This window comes from Ochlerotatus camptorhynchus, unplaced genomic scaffold (assembly GCF_037179485.1).
Source record: "Ochlerotatus camptorhynchus isolate MF236.1 unplaced genomic scaffold, CSIRO-AGI_Acam_v1.1 ptg000326l, whole genome shotgun sequence".
Classification (NCBI taxonomy): domain Eukaryota; kingdom Metazoa; phylum Arthropoda; class Insecta; order Diptera; family Culicidae; genus Ochlerotatus; species Ochlerotatus camptorhynchus.
The window spans coordinates 110,451-136,493 of NW_027040814.1; the positions used below are offsets into that span (position 1 = coordinate 110,451).

General features: G+C 40.3%; 3 protein-coding genes across 3 annotated transcripts; 2 read left to right on the plus strand and 1 right to left on the minus strand.

Annotated features, from left to right (window-relative positions):
- The first annotated feature begins 4,823 nt into the window (after window positions 1-4,823).
- Window positions 4,824-13,962, plus strand: LOC135708082 (maestro heat-like repeat-containing protein family member 1). The gene is made up of 9 exons (XM_065230027.1): window positions 4,824-5,106; window positions 5,468-5,645; window positions 5,714-6,991; window positions 7,065-9,003; window positions 9,062-9,186; window positions 9,245-10,457; window positions 10,522-10,656; window positions 10,722-10,824; window positions 13,821-13,962. Exons 1-9 carry the CDS (start codon window positions 5,043-5,045, stop codon window positions 13,958-13,960), a joined length of 5,175 nt encoding a protein of 1,724 aa, XP_065086099.1. The 5' UTR covers window positions 4,824-5,042; the 3' UTR covers window positions 13,961-13,962.
- Window positions 13,963-14,207: 245 nt separating this feature from the next.
- Window positions 14,208-15,875, minus strand: LOC135708083 (aladin-like). Its single transcript, XM_065230028.1, has 3 exons — window positions 15,679-15,875; window positions 14,871-15,590; window positions 14,208-14,807 (listed from the first exon to the last, which is right to left on the minus strand). The coding sequence occupies exons 1-3, from the start codon at window positions 15,796-15,798 to the stop codon at window positions 14,208-14,210; spliced, it is 1,440 nt and encodes a 479-aa protein (XP_065086100.1). The 5' UTR covers window positions 15,799-15,875.
- A 230-nt stretch (window positions 15,876-16,105) lies between these two features.
- Window positions 16,106-26,040, plus strand: LOC135708096 (dystrobrevin alpha-like). The gene is made up of 4 exons (XM_065230040.1): window positions 16,106-16,416; window positions 23,959-24,713; window positions 24,779-25,376; window positions 25,569-26,040. The coding sequence occupies exons 1-4, from the start codon at window positions 16,224-16,226 to the stop codon at window positions 25,943-25,945; spliced, it is 1,923 nt and encodes a 640-aa protein (XP_065086112.1). The 5' UTR covers window positions 16,106-16,223; the 3' UTR covers window positions 25,946-26,040.
- The last annotated feature ends 3 nt before the right edge of the window (window positions 26,041-26,043 follow it).

Sequence of the window (26,043 nt, forward strand, 5' to 3'; positions counted from 1 at the left end):
TTTCGCAAACTGCTCTTTATCAAGACTGAAATTGCGATTCTCCCGGCCAAGGCTTTTATTTATCAGCTGTTTGATGCCAATCAAACCAGTTATTTTTCTCTATCTCTTTCACTTTTATGAATGAAGCATTAGTAAGTAGCTATAGCAACAGCTTATATGGAAACTGAGGGCATCCCGATAGCCGGTGCTTCCACATAGCAGGGCAGTATGTATGTACATAGCTGAACGCAAAAAACACAAGTAAAATATTAGTTCGAGCGTAGCTATTGAAAAGAAGCAACAACTAGGTAATAAAGTAGTATTCGACAATTAGTATCACGCGGTTTCATGTGTACTATGGAACATTACGTATTACTATTGTTGATAAGTGCTGATAAATATCATTGATTCACGGAGGCAGTGATAATGCTACTTTTTCCACTATCACAACATTAAAAATAGATATATAATCAGTGATAGTAAATCTTTTCATTCACGGCAATAATAACACACCCATTTATGTTTTACTAAGTACCGTACTGGCAGAATAAAATGCTCATTTTGAGATGATTTTAATTTTTATTTAATTTTTTGTTGGGCTCGTAACTACTCCGACCACTTATTGATCGATACTACAATACCCTCTATTTACTGTTTACCTTATCAGAGTGATAAGCTACTGTAAGAAGTAGCCATCAGTGCCTGATTTCAGGTACATCCTCCTACGAAGGAATTACATGTCGTATAAAACGAACTACCGTAAGGCACCATATTTGACGCTCTTAAGGAAATATCAAATTCAATGCTGATTTAAAAAATCAACACGATATTAATTTCTTTGAAATTGTCCGTGTCCGTCCCCTTGAGGAATGTTCTGTTCCTATCTGATCCAGCGTCAGGTAAGTTCCGGAGTTAGAAACTTAGAATGACAAACCAGTGACCTAGTTTTCCCTCTAGGCTTGTTTTCACTGAGTGGCCGTGTTGCTGCTTTCATCCGTGCATCCGTGTTCCCATCGTTCGTATCTGACGTTCCGATCAAATTGTCCGTGTTCCGGCAAATATATCGGTCGTGCGTGCTAATCAGAAACCTTCAGATTCGATCTGATCCCGAGCTATATCCAGCATCAGGTAAGTTCCGGAAATAGGTACGACCAGAGCTGGTAAATATCACGGCCGTCATGTGACAATGAGAAAGCAGGTCCTCTCACTATCACGAGACGAAACGACCGATCATTAGCTTTCTGTCATTTTCCAATGATCAAACACTCATGAGAATAATTCTTATGCAGTTTTGACATCAACATTTCTAACTGATTTAGATGAATTTAATCGGTAGAGTGAATATATTTTTAAGAATTCCTTGGTACAAGCGTACAAGCATAGAGGTAACTCTAAGACTACTGGGTCCCGAAGAAAATCATTATTATTTTTGGCTCACTCAGTACCAAAACAACGGTCCCAAGCAGTCCCAAGCTATTTCACTCACCCCTGCATGTTCTGCATGAATCCACACACCCCTGATGTTATCTGTCAAACTTTCATAGCGAATCAAAACAAACATAGTGTAGTAATAGAATTTCAACTAGAATAGGGTACGTTAATCGTTTGCTTGGGACCAATAGGCTACTAAAGTGGTGAGCCAATTTAAAATCGTTAGTTTCGTATTGATTGTTGGTACAAGTAGCTTTAATGGGCCTCATAGCGTAGTCAGTAAAGGCACGGTATTACCAACAATCAATACGAAACTAACGATTTTAAATTGGCTCACCACTTTAGTAGCCTATTGGCAACAATCAATATGAAACTAACGATTTTAAATTGGCTCACCACTTTAGTAGCCTATTGGTCCCAAGCAAACGATTAACGTACCCTATTCTAGTTGAAATTCTATTACTACACTATGTTTGTTTTGATTCGCTATGAAAGTTTGACAGATAACATCAGGGGTGTGTGGATTCATGCAGAACATGCAGGGGTGAGTGAAATAGCTTGGGACTGCTTGGGACCGTTGTTCTGGTACTGAGTGAGCCAAAAATAATAATGATTTTCTTCGGGACCTACTAGTCTTAGAGTTACCTCTATGCTATTGGTCCCAAGCAATAATAACTGCTTCCATTTCAGCCGAATCCGCGTCGAGTGCTTTGGCGAAATTTACAATCTCTCCGATGTTTGGTTTAGCATCATGGTGGCTGAAGCTAAACTTGATGGTGTTTTTTACTTCACACATCTTGCACCGTAGCAACAAAAGGCAACGAACTGCTAGCAACGAACAAAGAGCAACTATATAATAGCATAGAGGTAACTCTAAGACTAGTAGGTCCCGAAGAAACGTGCTCAACTTTTTGGCTCACCTCTGGTACTATCTTCGGTCCCAAGCTAATCGATTCACCCCTCGAAACATAGAAAAATCCACTAACCCCTCATTTTATCTGTCAAACTTTCATAGCGAATCAAAACAAACATTGTGTAGTACTAGAATTTTGACTAGAATGGGATACGTTAATCGTTTGCTTGGGACCAATAGGCTAGTCAAGTAGTGAAGCAATTTAAAATCGTTAGTTTCGTATTGATTGTTGGTATTACCATAGAGGTAACTCTAAGACTAGAAGGTCCCGAAATAACGTGCTCAACTTTTTGGCTCAGCTCTGGTACTCTCTTCGGTCCCAAGCTAATCGATTCACCCCTCGAAACATAGGAAAAACCAATAACCCCTCATTTTATCTGTCAAACTTTCATAGCGAATCAAAACAAACATTGCGTAGTAGTAGAAATTCGACTAGAATGGGATACGTTAATCGTTTGCTTGGGACCAATAGGCTAGTCAAGTAGTGAGCCAATTTAAAATCGTTAGTTTCGTATTGATTGTTGGTATTACCATAGAGGTAACTCTAAGACTAGTAGGTGACGAAGAAACGTGCTCAACTTTTTGGCTCAGCTCTGGTACTATCTTCGGTCCCAAGCTAATCGATGCACCCCTCGAGACATAGGAAAATCCACGAACCCCTAACTTTATCTGTCAAACTTTCATAGCGAATCAAAACAAACATAGTGTAGTACTAGAATTTTGACTAGAATGGGGTACGTTAATCGATTTGCTTGGGACCAATAGGCTAGTCAAGTAGTGAGCCAATTTAAAATCGTTAGTTTCCACCGGTTGGTATTACTCAGGGAACAATGTTAAACACCATTGAAATCTTGAAATGATTGTTACGTTCTTTAAATAAACTAATTTGATACAAAGCTCAGTAGTAAATAAATAGAATATCTAGGGAGGAAACCAAAATTAATCAACTTTCCAACATAGGCTATAACATTTATTTTAGTGGCATTCTTTAAAAGATAATAAGCCTTTTTTCTCGCTTCGGTTGTCTCGCACGGCTCTCGAAATTCGTGCGGTTTTGGTAACTTACATAATTTTGATATTTCGTTCGAAACGGATTTACTTATTCAATCGGTTTACTACGCGGATGTATCTACGCGCACACGTCACAGCATTTTATCCATAATTATCTTGAAACAATACACACGGAATCCAGTGTTCAAGCTGCCAACATAGGCTAGTCCTTCTGCTGTATTGTCAAAGATAGAAGCAAAATTTATTCAAATGGGTCAAGTCTTGAAAACTAAGCTGTCACGCAGCTCCAGCTTGAAACAAAAAAAAATTAAGTACTAAAAGACTTATTTTATACCCCTGTCAATAATAAACGGAAGAATTAACTAAAAATAAAATCACTATTTACTGAAAAAAATTATCATTTAATCGTATCATATTCTCACTAAGTTTTACCTTTAATTCTTTGGGAAAAACGAGAATAATGACTTTACGGAGGTCGTTTATTGACTCTGCAGTGATTTTTCTTCCCAAAGATAAATGGAATCGGGCAACCGTGTCGACAACTACTAAGCTTTTGACCCGCGTTAGAGAGCTTGTGCGTTGTCGATGTTTTCCATAATCTATTTTTACTAAAAGAGCTCGGAGGTGGTTTGGTGACAGAAGGGGAGGTGATTCGCTGTTCGCTGATGTCGAATACTCTTCTCTTTCCTAGGAGGGGTAAAGAAAAAGATTTTTAGAACCTGGTCAAATATATGGAAAATGTTTTGCTACTTTTGGCTCTAAAACCACCGGCTTTTTATTCGATGTACGATGCTCTCGAGAGTGCTTCAGAGTGGTAGTAATCCTCGAAGTAATCCTCCTTTCTCGAGCTTTGCTGTAGAACTTTCAGTAGATAATTCGCAAACAGCGAACAAAAATGAACAGTCCAATGCACACACCCACATTCGAAATAACATCTGCTACTAATCTTTGTTTGTTTAACACGAGGTTTTCATGTTTCGCCTTTTTGACAAACTGACTTCAAAACCCAAAATAATGACTTTTCATTGACACTTCTGAAAATCATACCCTAATAAAAACTTTATGGTTATTTTGCTTAACGAAGTGTTCGGGGTATCATCCAAACCATTCGTGAAATAGCTCTATTATTTGGATTATCGTTCGTTTATGGTATTTTTTTTATTATGGAAGTCACGTTGATGAAATCAAAATCAACAGGGTTCATAAGGAACTGTTATGCGTTATGGAATTCTCAAGTTCTTTTGCCTCAGTGTACGCGAGGTACCGTTATTAATGTACGTCTGTTTTGTTTTGATCCGGCGGACGTCGCTTGGTAGAATGAACTTGCATGAATGAACAAAGTTTTTTTCATTTTTTTTTTGTGTTTATCAGCTGATTATTTGTCACTTTCATCGATCAAAAAGGAAGAAAACAAAAGAGTGCAAAGTGACAGTTCAAATACGATCGTAAATATTATTGGTACTCATTCGAAATTAGTTTTTCCTCAGACATGTTAGTATTTTTTAGTTGTTTGGTGAAATTTTAAAGCATACAAGTTCGATTGAATATTTCGAAGAAACTAAACCAAGCTAAACTGTTTATGTGACGGTTCGTTGCGCCAGATAGCGATTTTTTCGATTTAAGTAGATAGAAAAGTGGAATTCTACGAATCTGCCTGCTCATTGGAAACTTTCATCAAGGGGCTACAGTTTTTGTAGATAATCGAATTATGGATACGTCCAGCGACGAGAGGAAATCGACTGTGCTTATTAAACAGGATCATCATTTTGCTTGTGAGTAATCATGGTGACATTTTTTTTTTTTTGTCTTATGTAGAAAAATCGAAAGATTGTCTTCCATTTCTTATCAGCGAAGTGTTTTTATTTTTAATTTTTTTTTGTGAGATTATGTGCATGCCTGTAAGTAATCACTTTTTCACAGTTCGTTCTGTGACTTGGTAGCACAGGGAGTGTTTTTGAAACTGATCGCGGTCTGTATAGGCTTCAATTGTATTGATTTTGTTGTCCCCCTTAGTAGAAAAAAGGATATCAAATTACAAGTGTGGCGTTGATAGATGCAAATGCAGGGAATTGCATTTGCTTAGAACTTGAGCTTGAGTACAGGTGTACATATAAAAAATGTTGATTTCCGCAGCCATCGTTAATAGTCTACTGGACAGCCTTGGAGAAAAAGATGAGCAGCTGCGCAGCACTACTGAAGCATCGCTGATAAGAATTGCAAAGCGCCGACATGACGAAATCGTAGAAGTGTTCTGCGAGTACCGCAAGAAACACCCAAAACTTGGTGATGCACAGGCTTCCATCATATTAAGGTATGGATAAATAATAACCATTTGTGTGTGTGACTGCATATTACATTCTTGGTCATACTCGTTGACAGAGTGATTGAACATGTCGTAATGAATTTGATGGACCAAATCACCCATGACACAGCATCGAAGTGCGTCGAGTACAGCGTAAATGAGATAACACGTTCACCGGACCAGCAAGCGGACGTTCAAAACCCATGTCGAGAGATTTTGGTTTCAGTCGGAAGACGCTACTGTAAAGAAGTGATGGATGCATTGTCTAAACACGTAGATCAACACCAAGTAGCGCACTTTATGATACTTTATTCGATGGGATCACTAGCCACGGCCAACGTAATGGAATCTATTCCTTTGATTAAGCCAATTTTGGGCTTCGTTCTACCGACCCTTTCGTCGATTAAGCAAGATTATATTAGACAGTCGTACGCTTTCGCTGTCGGACGGTTCTGCGAAGCGTTTTGTGAGTATAAGGAACATCAGCGTCTGCATCCGAACGAGGAAACTCCGATGAAAACTGGCATCACATACGACGTCTCAGACGAAGTGGGGATAGCATACGATTTGTTCCAGAGCCAATGGCTTTCATCACGTGAACCGAAATTGTCGTATGAAGTCCTGAATGCATTGTCTTTCATGTATCCTTTGTTGTCGGTTGAGAAGATCAACGATGGATTGATGAAAGTGATTCCAAGCACATTGGCACTCTATCGACGCAGCTTAGATCGAAGTGTCTTAACACAGTATCTAGCGTCGATAATTAAAACGGTTCTTTCACTCAATTCGACGCTTCTGTCGGGATTATCCGACAATATCATAGCTTGCCTCTTCGACTTGGTGTGTGTTAATCCAGACTACGAGAAACCACAAACGGTGAAGGGACACTATGAGGTTTTGCGATGCTTTGATTTGATGGCTAACGATTATGGCGATAAAATTATCGATATTCTGATTATACATCTACGCAGCAACAACGAACGCGAGAGGATCAAGTCTCTGCTCGTTTTAACCCATCTCACCAATACATCGGAGCGTGTCATCAACGAAAAGCAGCATGAGATAACCACCATCCTGAAGACAATGCTCACGGTCGAGCGATCGATTAAGTTGAAGGTGGTACTTTTGAAGACGATTGTTGCATTCATGCAACGTAGTTTTGTTCATGAAAAGGAGTTTGTGACATTTTTGATAAGAGGCAGCTGTCGAATGAACAAGTTCAACACCGAGTATGGTAGCAACGATGAATACCAGGAGTTTGTGAAAGCGTGTAACGATACAATGTTCATTTTGTCCTCCACCATTGGCACAATGGACGATGTGCTGAAAATGGAACTCCTTCAAAGTTATCTTAGGTGAATATGATATGAACGCTACATAAATTTTGAATAGGTTCCATATACTGCTAATTGCTACTCTCAATTTCAGACTGGAATTTACCGACATTTGCAGTACGATTGCCAAATGCTTGGCAAATCTCCTGGCGAAAAATGCGGAAATAAGTCGAGTCCCGGAACGGCGTAATCCGTTCGATGAAAGCGAACCCAGCGAGGACATTAGACCACCTAATCCCATATCAATATTTGTGCGTTCACTAGCATTACTGGGTAACTTCTCCGAAGCAGCTCGAGTGCAGAATGTTCTGTCTTTCCTCAAAAGCTACTCGACGAACCTCTACAAACACTTGTCACCACTATGGAACGAACGAATTGGAAGCATGCTTCAGGAGTTGGGCAACGTGAATGGTATGGACCAGAAGCGATACGATGTGGTTTTGTTTGATTTTCTCCAAGCCACTATTAAGGATGTTGACGAATTTAAGTTTGTCGAGGGCATCATTGCTGAAATATTTCATCAACTGCCTTTGTATCAACCAATCTCCACTGGTTCAAGTCAGCAACAGTTGGAGTTCAAAATTCCCATCCTGGACCAAGAGAAGCGAATGCTGGTAAAAGTTCTGGGAATGTGCCTCTGTCATTCGGTAGATGAGCATCTGATAACCAATAAAATCGACTTGATCATAGGGTTGGCTAAAGCGGAGAAGCTTGAGAAGAACGCCCCCAATGAAGAATATGAAAAACTAGTTCAAGATCATGCCCAAGCCTTAGGTTTCGTATCGGTTGAGCACAGTGATAAACTGATGAAGAAGCTTCTCGCGTTGGTAATCGATGACGGAACTGTAAAGAAATCTGGAAGCTTTTTCTCAAATTTGAACTTTATCAAGGATACGAGTAAAGAACAGGAAAACTTCAAAATAAAGGTGCTGGTACTGCAGGCACTAAACTTTGTGGTTACGAAAGCTGCTCAAGAGAAAGTGGTTCGACTTTTCGACGAAACTGTTATCAATTACCTGACGGCTCAGTTCGATAACAAGGAACTGTTTATCAAAAAGCTAATCCTAAGTACCTTCCTGAGCCTTGCAGATATACTGCTATCGAATCCAAATGCCCTACCCGAGGATCATATGAACAATTTTAAAAACAAAAAAGATCTTCTCAAAATTTGCATGAATATTACGTGTGACTCACAAAATGAATATCTCCCTCTCTTTCCGCTTATTCTCAAATTGTCGACTGCTCTGATCAAACTGAATGGCGAAGATGAAAATGTCGATGTCAATGAATTGCTAAATACCGCTTGTTTCTATTTTTTCACCACGGCTCAAAATCTGAAAAGTAAGTTTGATTCCATCGAGGAAGACAACAGAAACAGCTATCTGGCAAAGTATCTTAATCTATCGCTGCCGGAATTGAATCAGTTTATAAAATCAATCCTTGAGCAACAGAATGGCTCACCGGCTTGTTTGGATGACATCAACTCGATTTTGGAGATTTGGCTCAAAGATCGCAATAACGAAGTTCGTATTTGCGCCGGCCACGTGTATAACAACACGCTTGAAATTTACATGCGTGCAATGAAGATTGGGTATGAAGCACCATCCAAGTTTAACCAAACAGGAAGTCTGCTGGGTAAAATAATCCCACGTTGTATCGATTCGAATGCTACCGTCCGCCAGACAGCTATTGATGTACTGAAAAAAATATTGGAAATTGCGTGCATCTATGAAACCCTGACGATTGCCGATAATCGTGTGGATTGGGTAAAGGAGTTGGACCTTATTAGGGATGAAATCGTGACGGATGATGCGAAAGATATCTACCGTATTGCTGGACAGTTGGCGAACATAATCGCATTGAGGCTGTCGAGCTATCAGTATGTGCAATTCAGTAAATGCTTGCTGTACAGTTTGAAAGATCCCGAGCATAGCTCTGCCATTGGAGCTTCGGTCGTGTTGAAATTTTTCATGCAAGTAAAAGGATCTGAGATGTTTCATGCAATCCCGGAGCTCGTGAAGGAGTGCCTCTATGTACGTTGTAGAAGTAAGCGTTAGAATGACACACAATTTAACACCTATCTCGTTTCAGGCGGTTAAGATTTGTGAAGTTTCGAGAGCACGTTCAGGCGTTCTAAAATCGATGTTGGCTCTTACGAAACATCATCCGAAGCTGGTGTGCAATGAAATTCTTGGTCAGAGTTTACCACTTGAAGAGTAAGTTTATCGATTAATAGTAGCATTCTAAAACCGAACTGAAATGTTCAAATTACAGAAACGTTATCGACTACTGGCGTACCGTTACGTTGGATTCGGAATTGACTGGTATAATATTGGACAATTTCATTGGTGCGGTAACCACATCATGCCTGTACGAACAACAGCATCAGGAAAAACCTCGTGACGATGCTCAGAAAGCTGTCACCCTAATGCCATTTTCGATCATTTGTGTTTTTAATGAGATTTTCAAAAGTCAGGACATCAAAGCCGAGCTGAAAACAAGATTCACGGAAATATTCTGCATGCTTCTCTCAACGTTAGCTACCTACATAAATTTGCTTCCCCCTTGTAACCATGTGATCCCCCAGGAGGGTACCAACGTAACCATTCCCAAAAGTGTCAAACGTGGAAAATCCACCACTAAGGACTCCAGACTGAATCCATGTCAGGTTGCATTGGATACGTTTAAAACATTTCTGGACACGCTGGACATGCAGCAAATCTCGAACGTACTTTGCATATGTCCGGACCTAGCATCTTGCACCGATCTGAATAGCTTCATAGAAATTCTTACACCACTGAGCGTGGCAACGGCAAGTGAGGTTGGCATAAATTCAACCACGATGAAGCAAATCGTTACCACGTTGAGTAAATACGTGAGCAGTCCGTACGACACTCAAAGGATCGCTTCTACTGGATTCTACTCACACCTTGTTCCCCTGAAGCCGTGCGGAGAAATATCATCCGTCATCATGCTCCATCTGAATTCATCTCTGAATGACCCGAATCCACTGGTACGAGGCCTTAGCATTCGAGGTATGGCATACTTGTGCAACCTGACCGACCACGATATCGACAAATATGCCGAAATGTGTCTCACTGCTATGCTCAAGGGAATCGATGATTATAACAAAAATTGTTTCATTAATATTCCACTGGAGAGCATGAGAGGTCTTTCGAAAATTCTACAATCCCTCCCGCAAGACAAGTTTCAAATGTTTCAAATATCGTTGGCAATTCGAATAAAACCGTTCTTCGAGAACACTTCAACGGAATTGCGGGAAACGGCAATACTATTGTTTGGTGATCTTTGCCATCAAAAAGCAGTCATAGCACAGCAACAACAACAAGACCAACAGCCGCAACAAGCCAATGGGTCCATCGATTCGGAAGAGAATCTAGTTTCAGAATCTTTGATGGAACAATTGAAAGCAAATTTGTGCTCGCTTCTATTGCATTTGAGCGAAGAGAATAATCTTATCGCCAGGGTGAGATCATCCGTTCTTAATGTTTACTCATAGGAGACGGAAATAATTTCAGCATTTCTTCTAGGCTTGCAAAATAACGCTCAAGAATGTGTGTTCGCTGTTGGGAACAACTAAAATGAATCAATTGGCACAGAATCACCTACTAGAGCACGGTCAGTTGCAGTATGGGAACTTCATAAAGGATTTTGTTAAGCACATTGTAATGTTCACTTTTATGGTGGCACAATGGGAAAAATCGTACTGACATGTTCTTCTTGTTTTCAGGGCGAAGAGCTGCCGGATTCGGTCCACGATTTCATCGATGCTTGTCTCCCGTTCCTGCGCAGTCAGTGGCCTGAAATACGAGGCAATGCAGCAATTTTGATAGGTAATATTTGTTAGATTTTCTGAAATCGGGTAATTAGTAAATTTTAAAATTTATTGCTCATAGCCTAGTATTATACACTCAGGCAAAAACAGCAGTTTTTATTTTTTTTTATGTTTTCATACGATTCCTATGAATTTCACACGATCTTAGCGAAATTTATACGACACAATATTCTTTTCCATATGTTTCACAATTCCATTTCATAAGCCCCTCATACCGTATGTTACATCAGTGTGAAAAAATCATAAGTGCTTCGTGAAAAAAAAGAAAAAATGCAACAAAAAGTGATTTGTTCTCAGTCGTTGGATTCGAATTTCGATCATATTTGGAAGCTAGTCAAAGATTGGCGTGTAAGTAAGTATTAGAATAAATAATGCATATTTTTCAACATTAATGAAGTTTTGTCACTGCAAGGTCTGGAAAACGTATAAATGGTTTTCATTGACGATACACCCCGCAATTTACTCCGTATCTTAACGTTAAAATAAAACAGGAATTCCCTGCTGCAGACCCCGAGTTGGATTCAGCTGACAGTGTAAAGAGCAGTCTTTTCTAGAAATCGATGTATCGACTCGATACTACAGAAGAGTCATTGTATCGACTGTAGTAGGTTCATTCGATGAGCATTATCTTGCCACAGATGCTGTAGAAAGATTAAATTAATTGAGTGTTATGCAGAGTACACGAAATAAGTAATAAGTTTGTATCTAGCAATTAAATGATAAATATAATATTATGTTGTCTTTTATATGGGCGCCGGTGGTGTAGTGGTAAGCGTGATTACCTCTCACCCCAGCAGGCCTGGGTTCAATCCCAGTCGGCGCCGCCGGGATGTTCTGAGGCATAACATCTCTGATCACGCCTTCCTTCGGATGGGAAGTAAAGCCGTTGGTCCCCGGTTCATGAATTGATGGGTCGATAGGTAGGGTCCAGGTGTGGGAGCTGCCTTCCTTGGCACGTCGGTAGCATTGGTGCTCAGCACGGAAAACAAGATCGACGGAAAAAACAAACCAAAGGTCTTTTATATGAAATTTAATAATAAATAACATTAACATTTTTATTACACCGAGCAAACGAAATGTTTGTCGATGCTGTGAACATGCTCGCTTCTCGACAACGGGACAGTCGTGCATGTGTCACAACATCGACACGCATTTTGTAGGTTCGATATTATGATGGTTAAATTCATTATTTATTTAGTGTCTTTATGAAATACATAAAATAGAATAGAGGTAAGATTATCTTGTGAAAAATTCAAGACCATATTATGAAAAAGATCATCAACGCCAATGATGTCATTTCATAAGAACTTCTTATAAAAATTCAATTTTTTTTCTTTTATCGAAATTTTATAAGCATATCTTCATATTTCTTTATATCTTTATGTTATATTTCCTCAGTGTAGGTACCTATACTAATATATTAGCATCTAATAGTCCGTGTCTCCTTGAGATCGTTAAGTTGACAGACCGAGCACAGACAGTGTTAGAAGCATAAATAACTGCAATTTCAAAACCTATCGACTAGATGCTTACCTCATATGGCGAATTGAGTGTGAAACAACCGAACTGTTTCCGCATATCAGGCGGTACATGAATGAATCGACGATCATCCCTTGTCGCGGCCAAAAGCTACTTTCTTTTCCGGTTAGGGAGAGTCTCTCGCTTACTAGGTCAGACACTGTTTTTTGATTCTAGGAGCTACTTTTTTCTCCGGTTAAGGAGAGAAGTTTTCACTTCTAGGCCGAAGTTCTTTCGGATTCAAAAAATGAAGAATCTGGAGTAACCTACGAACTTAGTTTTTATTTTCCATTCTGTAAAAAGTGATCTTAAATCAAAGTGTTACATTAGCGATCTATAATTATGTAAAATAATTCAAAAAATGTAAAAATTTCCCTATCAATATCGAACTCTAAGCTATTTCCTGCTAGTTATAATCGAATTTCTACGAGGGCTAAAAAGGGCTAATCTATGTTTTCGAGTCCTTATATACTATGTCCTTTTCGGAGCCGGGATTTCTCAATATGATCATGAATTTATTACTTTTTGTAACTCAGATCCAATATGGTTCTACAAATAAGAATTCGAACATTTGTAACGTTTAAACATTAGATTATTATCGTTCGTAAAGGATGAACAAAGAGGGAAAACTAATCTTAATCTACATACGCAAATATGTCGCATGTGGGCGTGTTTATCCTACTCGAGCGCATATGCATCCTAAGTAAATAGTGCAGTCAGATTATGTAATCAGGCTGTCGTTGTTTTGCCCTACTTTTCATTTCTCTTCCTTGGCCTTGGTATCGACATCAGCTAAGATTTATGCAACTATGCGGGTTGGCTTATAGATTTGATCCTGAATTAATTGCCCCGCGGTAACACCACTCCTCATCAACGGATGAGTTTGGTAAAGGGGATGTACGACCCGATTCGTACCTTCCTCAATATTATCCTTTGATCGCTTTCTACTTTCTATATACAATTTTCACACTGCCGTACTATAACGGAACTATCAACTCTATACGTTCATCTCCTCATCTATCGTATAAAATGTTCACTTTAGTCTCATATTTACATTCAGCATCCCCAACTATAGGTATTTTCCCTTCTTTTGAACATGATACTTTTATACTTTTATGTCCAATCTCGATTACCTTTTCCAAGGGACGTATCAGCTTTTGTAAACAATGCATTTGATCGTCGGTTTGGCGTAACTGGTAGCTCACACACGCATACTAATACCACTATAAGTTAGGGGAAATGTTCCCCTATATGATGGTAGTGTTAGCATTGCGCCAAATCGACGATCAAATGCATTGTTTACAAAAGCTGATACGTCCCTTCGTAAAATGGCCATTCTGCCAAACGGGATAGAGTCGATTTCAATGTCATAAGTTTGTCAACATTAAATAGACACAATTTATCGATTGCCCTATGGTCAAATTACACATAAAAATTTTCTTTCTGAAACGATTTTAACGGCAATGTCTTTTTCAGGATTGCTACACACGCAGCATAAATCGATACACCAGATGGACTCTGTGGGGCATAAAATCTCTCTCTTGCTAAAGGACGAAGATGCAGGAGTGAAGATAAAAGCTTCAGAAGGATTGGGTTACATATATGGTGAATGTTAAACGATGGACCTTTTTGAGCGTCGTCGGATTGCTGTTTGGACCAGCTTTGTACTTTAGTTGTTGTATTTATTCAAATACCATACGGTGAAAACGTGCTTAACCGAATCTTACATCCATGCTTAGAAAATGCAGTCAGCTTTATTTGATAATCCGTGATAATGTTCGACATATACTGGTCAATATTTTAAAAAAGAATCCATTTATTGAACAAAATGCAATACAGTGAAATCACTTGGAAAGAAAGTCATTAAACAAACGGGAAATATTGTATTCTTCCACTGGACCACCCAATGGTTAGAACAGTTTTCATTTTATCGCTAGATCGACGTCCTGGATTTTCCTGGAAGCTTATGCAGGATGCGCTCTCGATTCCGATGCCGGTGATGAAGCACAATGGTGTAATGTTCAGCTGACAGCGATGGACTACAGTGTTAAATATGGCAATTGCCGGTGTTTCTTTGAAAGTTACGGCCAGATATTGGTTTTGCGGACACCAAGCAAGCGCTTGGGGGTGACCTCCAACCTCCGCTTCACCGATGGATATTTTCGATAGATCTGCAATAGGCAGTGCCGATTTAGGCATCATGGTAGACGTGAACACTTCATCTTCAACAAATCCCAAACTATACAGAAAGCAATCATCGGTCGTAACAAACAATAGATGAGATCCAGTTCGAGACCACACCACTGACTGAATAGTTCCATGATTGACCGTCCAACGATCGGGTGTCCATTTGTCGGTTTGCCAAACTCGGAATACATTTGACACTGTAGTGGAACACAATCGAGATCCCGTTGGACACCACTTCAGCAAGGCACACGGTGGGCCCACTCGACGCAGCGGAACCTGTGAAACACGTAAATCCAATGTATCTCGTGTATGTTATTGGATAACAGATGTATAACTTACTTGTCTATTTTGATCGACGTCCCAAATGAGTACATCGGAATCATTAATGCTGGCCGTTGCCAACAGGCATCCATTGGGGCTCCACTCCACCGAAGTCACAGGAAAATGGTTTCCATATCTTAACTGTATAGCCTGCGAAAGCGGTCTCGTAATCAGACTGTTAGGATCAACATTCCACACTAGAGTGCCATTTTGGCAACCCACAGCTAGTTCCCCTGCCGTTAAAGGACGCCACGCCAATGAGGTAACCGACTTCTGCAGACCACTTTTCAAAACAGGAACAATGGTTGGTTCATCGCTGTACACCCGAATGCTGTCGTCCGATGCGGCGATGGCGACTTTAAAACAATTCGAATGCCACCGAATGCAACGGATCGCACTTTTTGACCAATCCTTGGTTTGCGTATACTTTCCAACGCAATGAACGCCTTGCTCCTTCAGATGGGGTTTGAAAAAGAACTTCACTCGGTTTCCAACCCCGATTAGCGTCAAAAGGTAACGAGACAGAGAACCGACTATCGGATTGTACTGATGGCTATCGATATTTGCTGCTTCGTTAAGGGCTTCGACGGCTCCTTCCTCGAAAAATGTGCGAGTAATACGTTTGATCAGGGTTTCGTTGACCGGTACCATCAGAGTGCGGTGATTTTCGCGCAGGTGGACAGCAGCATGGTGGAATAATTCACGTCCAATGTTGATTTCGGGATATCCCGCCAGTTGCTGGGACGGAGAAAAACATAAATATTTAATTCACTCAAGATAAAGGAGGAAGCTGGCAAAGCTGTGTAACGTCACACATAGTACTTACGTTGCAAGAGCTGGATGCATCCACTTCGTTGATCGGTAGTGTGCATATCCGACCATTGCGTTCGCAGATTGATATCTCTCCGGGCTGGGGGAGATTCGGGAATGTGTCCAAAGCAGCCATTACGGAAATCGAATCACTAATTAAATACCAATTTAGACCCGAAAATAATGTCGAACAATGTGCATCTACACGCCGGCAACTCTGACCGTTTCGAATTGTTTTGTCTAGAAAATAATAAATTTTATGTTGGCGGAATGTCAACATTAGTTTGCTGGTTCACATCCAGGGGATGTTCTCTTTTTCCAAACGAACATTTTCCTGCTAACCTTGTCGCATTTGATAGGCCTTGCACTAGAAACCGGTTTTGAAAACAAAAATCTTAACTGACACTTGTTGTCCAATCTTGTTCTTCAGAGAGATGCGCGATCGGTAGTTACTAATTATTATTTTTGTTGCTGCTGCGGATAGACGCCAGCAAACGAGGCGATCAAGTGCGGATGTAGGAGTGGTAACATCAACTGTAGTTCTACTGGTGAAAATTGTGAATGAAAATGTACGACCAACAAGAAGACGACCGTGGATATTTGGTGTATGCTAACCGTTACAATGGCCAAATTCAACCGGATAATCCAAACCTGACTTACGTAGTGAATAAGATCAATGAAAAGTTCTCGGCATCCAAGTACAGTACCTACAGATGTGCTTGCAAATTGTTCGCACTTCAACGGGCTCTTTACAGTAAGTACTTTCCATTCTTCAATAACACATCCTATCACCTAGAACTGTATGTAATGAATGTCCATTTGACTATTCGTTGTTTAGTTTACAATATTTTTTTAAAGTCACGTAGGAATGTTCGTTCAAGGTCAATATTTATATTTAACAGTTTAGTGGTCATTCAATAGCGACATCCATTCTTGAAAAGATGGAAGAAGGATGGCGTCCTACAAATTGTGACAGTATGTACTTGGTTACTTAAAATATTTAAACATTCTGAACATGTCTGACGCTACGGGGGGTATGTTAATAAAAATTAAAAAAAAATATGTGGACGTAATTTTTGAACGTCACTTACTTAACTTTAAAACTTAGTGGAATATTCTATAGAGAACTTCTGGACCTTAACATATTAAATTTCAAGGGAATTTATGAGAGAATATCAAGTTTTTCAGAAGGGGAATTATTTTAGTTCAATGCAAATTTTTCAGAGCATTCAATAGAATTCATATTAGAAGTTCTTAGCGAATTATCAAAGTTAGTAGTTGACCCTTTCCTTCCAAAAAGGGTTTTAGTTGTTTTGAGATACGGTGCTTGAACAAAAGATGTTCCATACAGTCTAAAATGGTCGAATCCGTTAAAAAGTGTTTGCCTAACATCAATAGTATTTTAATTCTTTTTCAACGGTTGCGTTTTTCAGTCTTTTGCAACGTGCCCCTTCTCTCCGCATTTCCTGCACAGATCAGATCTGTCAGGGCCTTTGCAGTTTCTCGCCTGGTGACCGAAGCCCATGCATTTGTAGCATCTCTCCATTTTCTTAGACACCCGAGGAATAGCTTTCAATGGGCACACTGACCACCCAACCTTGATTTGTTTATTTGTTATGTTTGCATCAACAGACTAGAAATATGTGATTCGGCCTGTCTTTAGCAGCTCGTTAGCTGCGTCCGAAGAAAGTCGTATCGACGGCCTCTGCGTGCCGCCATATGCTTTCCTCAACCGAATTGCATTGCACCTTCAGCGCACTTTTCAACTCGTCTTCCGTTGTGATTATTTTATTTTATTTTGTACATTAATGACGTCTCTCTTATTTAAAAAAAATATCAGAGTACTTATATACGCTGATGACATGAAGCTATTTTTAAAAATAGGAAGCAATAACGATATGAACACAGACATTATACCCCGTTCACATTACAGCCTATATCACGTAATATAGGCTATCTTGCAATGAGCACTCATATATAGGATTTCCAGTGAAAACTAGATGTATGAGTGCTCATTGTAAGACAGTGTATATCACGTGATATACGCTGTAATGTGAACGTGGTATAACACTCGTAAGTTGTTCATCGAACAAGCATTTAACGGTCAATTTAAAAGTATCGTAGTTGCTAGTACCGCCACCTGTGGTATTAGCGACGATGTTTTACAGTGAGACATATTCAATGTGTTATGTCTGTTTATCTGTGATATGAATATGTTTCAGAATGAAATACATGTTTTTTTTTACAGATGGTGTAGTAAAAGTTTATTGAAACTAAATATTAAAAAATGTAATCTTTTAACGTACAGTAGAAAACTAAACAAACAAAATCTTCGTATTACATTAGGTAATGAAAATGTTCAAAATTGTGAAAATTTAAGAGATTTAGGTGTTATTATAGAGGTAACTCGAATACCCCGTCCACATTACAGCGTATATCACGTGAGCACTCATACATCTAGTTTTCACTGGAAATCCTATGTATGAGTGCTCATTGCAAGACAGCCTATATTACGTGATATTGGTTGTAATGTGAACGGGGTATAAGACTAGTAGGTCCCGAAGAAACGAGCTCTACTTTTTGGCTCAGCTCTGGTACTATCTTCGGTCCCAAGCTAATCGATTCACCCCTAGAAACATAGGAAATTCCACTAACCCCTCATTTTATTATGGTCGCTATATTCATAGTCTGGCGGATAGAATATCGATCCATCAAAAAGCGGAACCGATTCAATATATTGTAGACCAACAACTGAAAAGGTCCTATCAACTTTTGTAAACCAAAAGTTGATTATTCTTTCCTCGACAATCGAACGCAAATTACCGGCATCATCGGATAGGGGAATCTTTCCCCAACCCAAAGATAGTGTTAGTTTGCGTAGGCGAGCCTTGAATCACGAGAAAACGGTTTCCGAAGTTTTGTTCGCAATAGCTGATGTGCTCTTTTCTGTTGTTGGTCGTGATTTGCTCGCTTGGTTCCGCTATTTCACAGCTCAATTGGTTCCCGAGATTCTATCCGCCAGACTATGAATATAGCGACTATACATTTTATCTGTCAAACTTTCATAGCGAATCAAAACAAACATCGTGCAGTACTAGAATGTTGACTAGAATGGAGTACGTTAATCGATTTGCTTGGGACCAATCTCGGGACCAATAGGCTAGTCAACTAGTGAGCCAATTTCAAATCGATAGTTTCGTATTGATTGTTGGTGTTATTCTAGATTCTAAATTGACATTTGTGGACCATTTTAAAGTCTGTTCCAGTTAGTATTTGGCCGCTTCTTTATAATTACTGTAGCGCCTCTAGTTGTCGTAGCAAGAAACTATTGACAGCGTTTCGATTTGGAAGGATTGTTTATTCAGTAGTGAAAATTTCAATTTCATCATATACTTGTTTAAAAGTTATCGAAGATGGAACGTGACAGACGTGAAAAAATTCTGCTCACTCACATTTTGATGGATGATGAAACTTACGTAAAAATGGACTTTGGACAAATCCCGGTCCAAAAATTTTACTTTGCAAAACGTAAGGGGGATGCTCCCAAGGGGGGCGACACATCTAAATCTCAATTCTAGATGCTCGAAAAATCTCACACTAGCGAATCAATCATCTTTCATTTCTCGCATCTAGTTGCATCGTGCTTCATCTTTTTGCAGGAAATCTTCAAAATCGACATAAATCTTCCTTTTATCTACTCAGCGTGCGTGCAGCTAGCCACAGCAAAACACAACCTTTTCTGCATCGTAGATAGAGTCGTCCCCCTCGAGGTCAATATTAGAATATTGTAGCGTTGTTTGGTCACCTTATATGAACAAGCATGAAGAACGAATAGAGTCAATCCAAAAGCAATTTTTATTATATGCACTACGTAAGTTAGCTTGGACGGCTTTTCCTCTCCCGTCATATGAAGCACGTTGCTTGTTGATCAGCATTCAAACATTGAAAGAACGTCGGGATTACGGAAAGATTTCTTTATTAAACAATATCATTTCGCAACGCAACTCAGCTGATCTATTGTCAAGATTAAATTTGTATGCACCTTCCCGAAAATTACGCAATTGACACTTGTTCGCAGTAGATCGCCATCGGGCCAATTACGCTCAATTTGGACCGGTAAACCAGATAATGACTGTTTATAATCATCATTGTGAAATGATTGACCTAAATATGCCCTCAACAAAATTAAAAGTATATTGCAGAACTCTGCGAAGTCATAGAACATAAGTCCTAATGTTAATACATATGTAGTCTACGATTTGATTGATTGACGAATAAATAAATAAATAAATGATCTCGTCATGATCTCTGCACTCGGCCACTGACTCCTGGGATAAGGCTCTTACGTTCGCCGTTCCGCCAAGAGATTTTTCGACGAGCTCCTTAAAAGCTACGCTCTTAACCGTAGGATCCCTTCTCAGCTCAAATAGCATCTCGCCTTTTTGGGTTCGCCTGGTTTTCACCACGTTCTCTAGTTGTTTCAACTTCGAATCCTCTCTCACTTTCCGGAGGAGTGCTGCGTAGGACGTATTGTCCGTCGCCTCAACAAGCAGAGCGTCACCCTTGCTTCTCTCCCTACGAGGCCTAGGCTTCTGCTTGTTCTTCCTGTCTTCCTTCTTCTTCTTCTTTTTCTCGTCCTTCTTCCTAGCTTCCTCTTCCATCTGTTTTTACTTCCTCTCCTTCTGGTTCTCGACTTTACGTGGACTTGTGGGTTCCTTCGGCGTCTCATGTGCCTACTCTCTCCTCTGCCTGGATCCCCCCCGGGTCCACTGTGAAGTGACTACTTCGGGGGGTGGCTGTGCTCATGCACTTGTCGTACTCTCAGCGCTAGCTGGCGTTGCTAGATCGCTGCTCTTCTCTCCATTTACGCTGCAGCTCCGATATAATCTGCGTGACTGCCCTCCTCTCAACACATTTCAACGACATTCTCCACGTTAAGGACGGGCATCTCCCTTCACATTGCCTCGAAAATTGAACAGTCGAAGACTACATGCTCCGGCGTTTCATCGACGTTGCCACACTCCGGACAGAAGGGTGACGCTCCGTCGTGTTCCACTTCTGTTGCCACTTAGCCAATGACTCCACTCTCACAACTTTCCGTACTCTTCCGGCTTCTCTCCGCCTGTAGCACTCGCTGTCGTCCACCAATGTTATGCCGATAGGGATCATACCGGCGATAACGCATACTGCTTTCGACGAGATGGTTCTGTACGCACTCACGACTCGCATGGTCATGAGCCGGAACGTGCTGCTCAATTTTATTTGGTTCTGCTTCGTTTCCAGCGCTGAAACCCAGGCTGGACCTCCATATCCATATTGATGACGACACACTGGCCAGAAGACGCCTCTTGCTACTGCTGGGACCAGCGTTGTTCGGCATGATTCTAGCTATCGCGTTGATGGCCTTTGAAGCCTTCTCACAGGCATATTCGACGTGGCTGTTGAAGTTTAGCCGGTCATCGATCATCACTCCCAGGTATTTCAACATACGCTTCGAGGCTATGGCGTGCTCTCCGACTGACCAATAACACTTCCGTTTTGTGGTGGGCTATCTGCAGCTTCGCTCCTTGCATCCAGTTACCAATCATGTCGATCGCCTCGGTTGACAACACTTCCACCTCTTCCAGCGTCTCGTCTGTTACCGTCAAGACGACGTCGTCCGCAAAGCCAACGATCTCCACACCTTTGGCCAGCTTCAGCGTTAGCACACCGTTGTACATCCTGTTCCAGAGCGATGGACCAAGGATGGAGCCTTGTGGAACTCCCGCTGTGATCCTAATCGATCTCTGTCCCATGTCTGTCTCGTAGACCAGAATCCGGTTGTGGAAATAACTCCTCAGGATCCTGCACAGGTAGTCAGGGACTCTCATTCTATGCAGCGCTTTGGCGATGGCCTCCCAGCTGGCGCTGTTGAACGCTTTCTTGACGTCGATCCTTATCGCGGCGCAATATCGATCTCCTCTCCGCTTCTGTTTGGACGCCTTCTCAGCTCTCTCGACCACTGTCCGAATTGCATCCACCGTTTATCTCCCTTTCCGGATTCCGAACTGCCTCTCCGACAATCCGTGCTCACTCTCCGTGTATTTCGTCAGCCTGTTTAGAATGATCCTCTCCAAGAGTTTTTCGAGTGTATCCAGCAGGCACATACGATGCTGGATCCCCCGGTGTTTTTTCTGGTTTCAAGAGCTTCTTGAACACTAGCTTCTGTATCTTCCACCTATCAGGAAAATGACCCAATAGAATTTGTATGGTTATTTTGCTTAATGACGTGTTCAGGGTATCGTCCAAACCATTTGTGGAATAGTTCTACCATTCCGGTTATCGTTCAAGTATGTTTTTTTATTAGGGTTGGCACAAACCATTTGAAGTTTACATGGGAATATCAGGGAAATATTTCTCTATAACAGAAACTTATTAATAAGTATGAATGTCTTCGCTAGTTTAAAACAATTAAATTACTCGGTGTCGTTTGAAGATAGTTTTTCATTTCAAATTTTAAATATAGCTGTGAACTTGTGGTTGTTCAATGCTTGATGTTGCATTGTTGCAAGTTGAGGAGAGGTTAGTCAAATAAAAGAGTTTTTCGATGATTTTGAGCCTATTATAAATTTAGCTCCCACTGGGTGTTGTCACATTCCTGAGTTGAACTGAAATAAAAATCCATTTGCGTAGACGCTAGACGCTGTTAGTTGTTGCAAAATTTAAGTTGCTAATGGGTATGAGGTATGTGCATTAGGGTGCTTCATTCTGAAAAAAGTGATGAATTTCTGATGGGCCACCCTCCAGTTCGATTCATAGCCCCAAAATATGAACCTGTGCAAAAATTGGTAAAGATTGATGAAGGTTTAGAGGTCGCGCCAATGATTTGAAATTTGTATGGGAATTACTATGGAAGAATTTAAAAAATCGCTTATATCGCTATAACTTTGCTTCTACTTGTCCAAATGTCGAAAAAATTTAGTATGTTATTGCTATGGCAATAAACAAAAAGCCTACAGTTGCTACGCTCAGTTTTGCAGCGTATCAAGAATTATAAAAATGTGAAAAAATGGCAAAATAGGGTAAATTGACAGATGAATATGTACAAGGCAACAACGCCAATTTCATCGCAACAACAACAGGCTTGTTGATCATTGTCATGACAACCACATATTTTTTTTTTTTCAACGTTTGGACAACTACAACCAAAGTTAGAGCAATGTAAACGAAAATCAATAATTTCCCATACTAATTCACCAAAATCTCCATACAAAATCCAAATCATTGGCGCGACCTCTAAACCTTCATCAATCTTTACCATTTTTTGCACAGGTTCATATTTTGGGGCTATGAATCGAACTGGAGGGTGGCCTATCAAAAATTCATCACTTTTTTCAAAATGAAACACCCTAATGTGCATCTCTTAATAGATGTTACATCTAATTGCGTCTGACAAACTTTAACCTTCGAGTGATGCGGTGCGTCTGCTCGATCCAGTTGTGTCCTACAAAAATCAATCCCTTGCCTTTGAGTAAATGCAAGAATGGTAAAACGTTAAGCTGGGTTTAGACAAGGCAAGTAATTAATCAACTCAGTTGAATACAATTGGCTTGAAGAGTTGGTGGTTCAATTTTCTTCAATTCGAGTGAGTTGATCAAGTCAGTTGAATGGCATGGTTTCAACTGAGTTGATCAATTTACTTGCCTTGTCTAAACCCAGCTTAAAGAGAAGATGATGATTTTTTTCTGAATACTTATAGTTATTGTTCCTTATTGTGCTCTTAACAGCTTGATCAGCTCAGAGAACTAACTAAATGACTGAAACTAGGATAATGGTATTGCTTGGGAGGATTGTTTTTTTTTTTTTTTATTGGTTGGAGTAAAGTGAATAATTATTCAAATATACGTAGACAAGCATTGCCTTGACAGCATACAGTGGCTTTATTGAGTATTCTAGGTATTCATAGGAAACCTGGTTAGCTCGAAAAAATTAGCTTCTCAGTGATGTTTTAGTATTGTAATGTTGCTGCTATTGCAATTTAGATGGAATTAACGTACATAATTTTGGAGGTGAAAGCGCTGCTTTTCCGATTTCCCACTGGAGGAATCCGCCCGCGAATTAGCTTTTGGTTAAGTGTATTATCCGGAATAATTTCCTTGTAGAGCTGGGTCTCAAAATGTACTCAAGGCAAAATGAATAATGGGATTAATAACGGGTGTTTCAAAACTATTTAGAAATTCTTTAATTTTGTTCAGCAAATTCCATTGAAAATTAAGCTTAAGCATTCGTGAACTCTTACATTTTATTGTCATTACAGCGTGTTACATTCCATTCCAATCGGTGTGCACTATACTTGAGCGTCATCGCCTCAGCCAGATTGATAGCGCTCCCTCTATCAAGCCGATCCAACTAACTGCGGTGCTACATGATGTATACTTTGCTGCGGAACAACTGGGATGTTTCGCTGATCTCCTACAACAACCTGATCGCGAAACGTTGATCGCTACACTGGCAGGATTATTCTGGGCAGTTTACGATCCAAAAAGGTGTAATCCATTATCCATTCTCGAGTTGAAACAGACATTCCTGTTGCTGTGTGAGACGCAAAATTTTGAACAGGTCGTATGGGAACACTTTCAACTGACGAGTGATCACAATCTCTGTGTATCAAGACATCGTTTCGAAGCGATGTTGATGAATCTGGCTAAATTGTTATCGTTTCTGGGAGAACCGGATCATTTGAAATCGAAGCTGGTGCAGGAGATCGTGAATGAATGTTTCGTGAACTATCCTGGCTTGGTAGGTCTAACGGAGTACCAGTTTACCTGCCTGTGGAAGTTGTCATCGAAGTTTTCCTATTATTCAAACGTATTAGCCCTTGCAAAGCGACTGAAGGATTCGGAATTTATAGTACACAACGTACAATGTGGTGCTTGTCGGGAAGCAATCCAAGGACTTCGCTTTAAGTGCCAGAAATGTCGTAACCTGTCTTTATGCATCGATTGCTTCAGCCAAGCATACTCCAGTAAAAGCCACAATGTTGGTCATAAAATGTACGAGATCAGTGCAAATGTAAGTATCAACTATAGTTGAACAGATAGTTCAGAAGTATGTATTGTATAATTCTATTGTTACAGGAAATGTCTACCAACAAAATATCAACTTTAATGCTCAAGCTTTGCAATATGTTTAGTCGTTCGCCAAGTACTCAGTCTCATCGGCAGCAACCATCCACGTTTGACAATATGGAGGCGAAGTTGATTGATACCAATGCTGTCGAACTGCAAGAAGTCGAACAACCACCAGCTGCTAGTAGCACTCTCCGTGGAACGCTTTCACGTTCACTGAACTCTTCCAGTTGTGCTTCGCTCAGGAAATCTTCCAGCAAAAACATCAGTATTTTTAGCAACATTGATTGCCAACTGTTTACGAGCACGCACAGTCAAGCGTTAGTTGATAAACTAACTTCGATAATGGATATTTTCGAAGATGATTTCGAAAAGTATCGTCTAAAGTTGGCAAATTTGAAAACCAATGGCACCGTTGACAAAGGGCAAATCGAGTATTTCGAAGCTCATGGTAAATTGGTAACCGAGCAATTGAAAGCATTGAAGGAAGTGTGCTCTAAGGTTAGCCGTGGTTTTCCTCAAAGTTCCAGCACTCCGTACCGTTCGACCAACAGTGGAAGCGCCAAACGTGTTTCGCTGGCCATGGCCAGTGCGTTGGATAAAACTAGTGAGTACCCGTCCCATGAAATGTTCAATTTGTCACTTCCCCCATAACGCCACTACTCCGAATAATATTCTGCCTTCTCTGATTGCTGCTGATTGCTTCAAACATTCGGGTGATGGCGTTCGGGTTAACGTAGCGCAGTCCCAATTTGGAAGGAACCTGACACGGTGTATTATTTTTGTTTTACATTTTCAGTTCATGGAGCAGAATTGAACAAATCCTATGTGAACGACCAACTCCAACCGGAACTCTCCGTTCGTGACATCAGTTCGTGGTTCCATCTGAATAAACCGTCCGAAACCATACTAGAGCAGATGGAAGCTGACGTGGCTTTGAAAGTGCATCTTAACACAGACACTGCTGCTACTGTTGATGAGCTAACCCGCTGCATAGATAATCTCAAAATCGACACTCAGATGGGCAACTTTAAGGATCTTTTGCTGAAAGTTCGTGAAATAGTGGACGACTCCTACAGCGATAATACGGAACTGGCCCGAACAACGCAGCAATTGGAAAAGGCGCTGGATAAAATTATTGCCGAAGAGGAACGCAAGCGACTGCAGAGCATTTAAGTAGAAATTTCACGTCAAAGGATTTCTTCCAATTCTTTTTTTTATGATTAAGGTGACGATTTTTATATCAATTTTAAGATCTACACTTAAGAAAGTAG

Bases quoted from the DNA above. Each gene is read 5' to 3' on its own strand.
- LOC135708082 (XM_065230027.1), top strand. From the start codon at position 5,043: ATGGATACGTCCAGCGACGAGAGGAAATCGACTGTGCTTATTAAACAG. The intron at 5,646-5,713 runs GTATGGATAAAT...ACTCGTTGACAG, and splicing joins CAGGCTTCCATCATATTAAG to AGTGATTGAACATGTCGTAA. The intron at 10,458-10,521 runs GTGAGATCATCC...CATTTCTTCTAG, and splicing joins AGAATAATCTTATCGCCAGG to GCTTGCAAAATAACGCTCAA.
- LOC135708083 (XM_065230028.1), bottom strand. From the start codon at position 15,798: ATGGCTGCTTTGGACACATTCCCGAATCTCCCCCAGCCCGGAGAGATA. The intron at 15,591-15,678 runs GTAAGTACTATG...TCTCCGTCCCAG, and splicing joins ATGCATCCAGCTCTTGCAAC to CAACTGGCGGGATATCCCGA. The intron at 14,808-14,870 runs GTAAGTTATACA...CGTGTTTCACAG, and splicing joins ACGTCGATCAAAATAGACAA to GTTCCGCTGCGTCGAGTGGG.
- LOC135708096 (XM_065230040.1), top strand. From the start codon at position 16,224: ATGAAAATGTACGACCAACAAGAAGACGACCGTGGATATTTGGTGTAT. The intron at 24,714-24,778 runs GTAAGTATCAAC...CTATTGTTACAG, and splicing joins TGTACGAGATCAGTGCAAAT to GAAATGTCTACCAACAAAAT. The intron at 25,377-25,568 runs GTGAGTACCCGT...TTACATTTTCAG, and splicing joins CAGTGCGTTGGATAAAACTA to TTCATGGAGCAGAATTGAAC.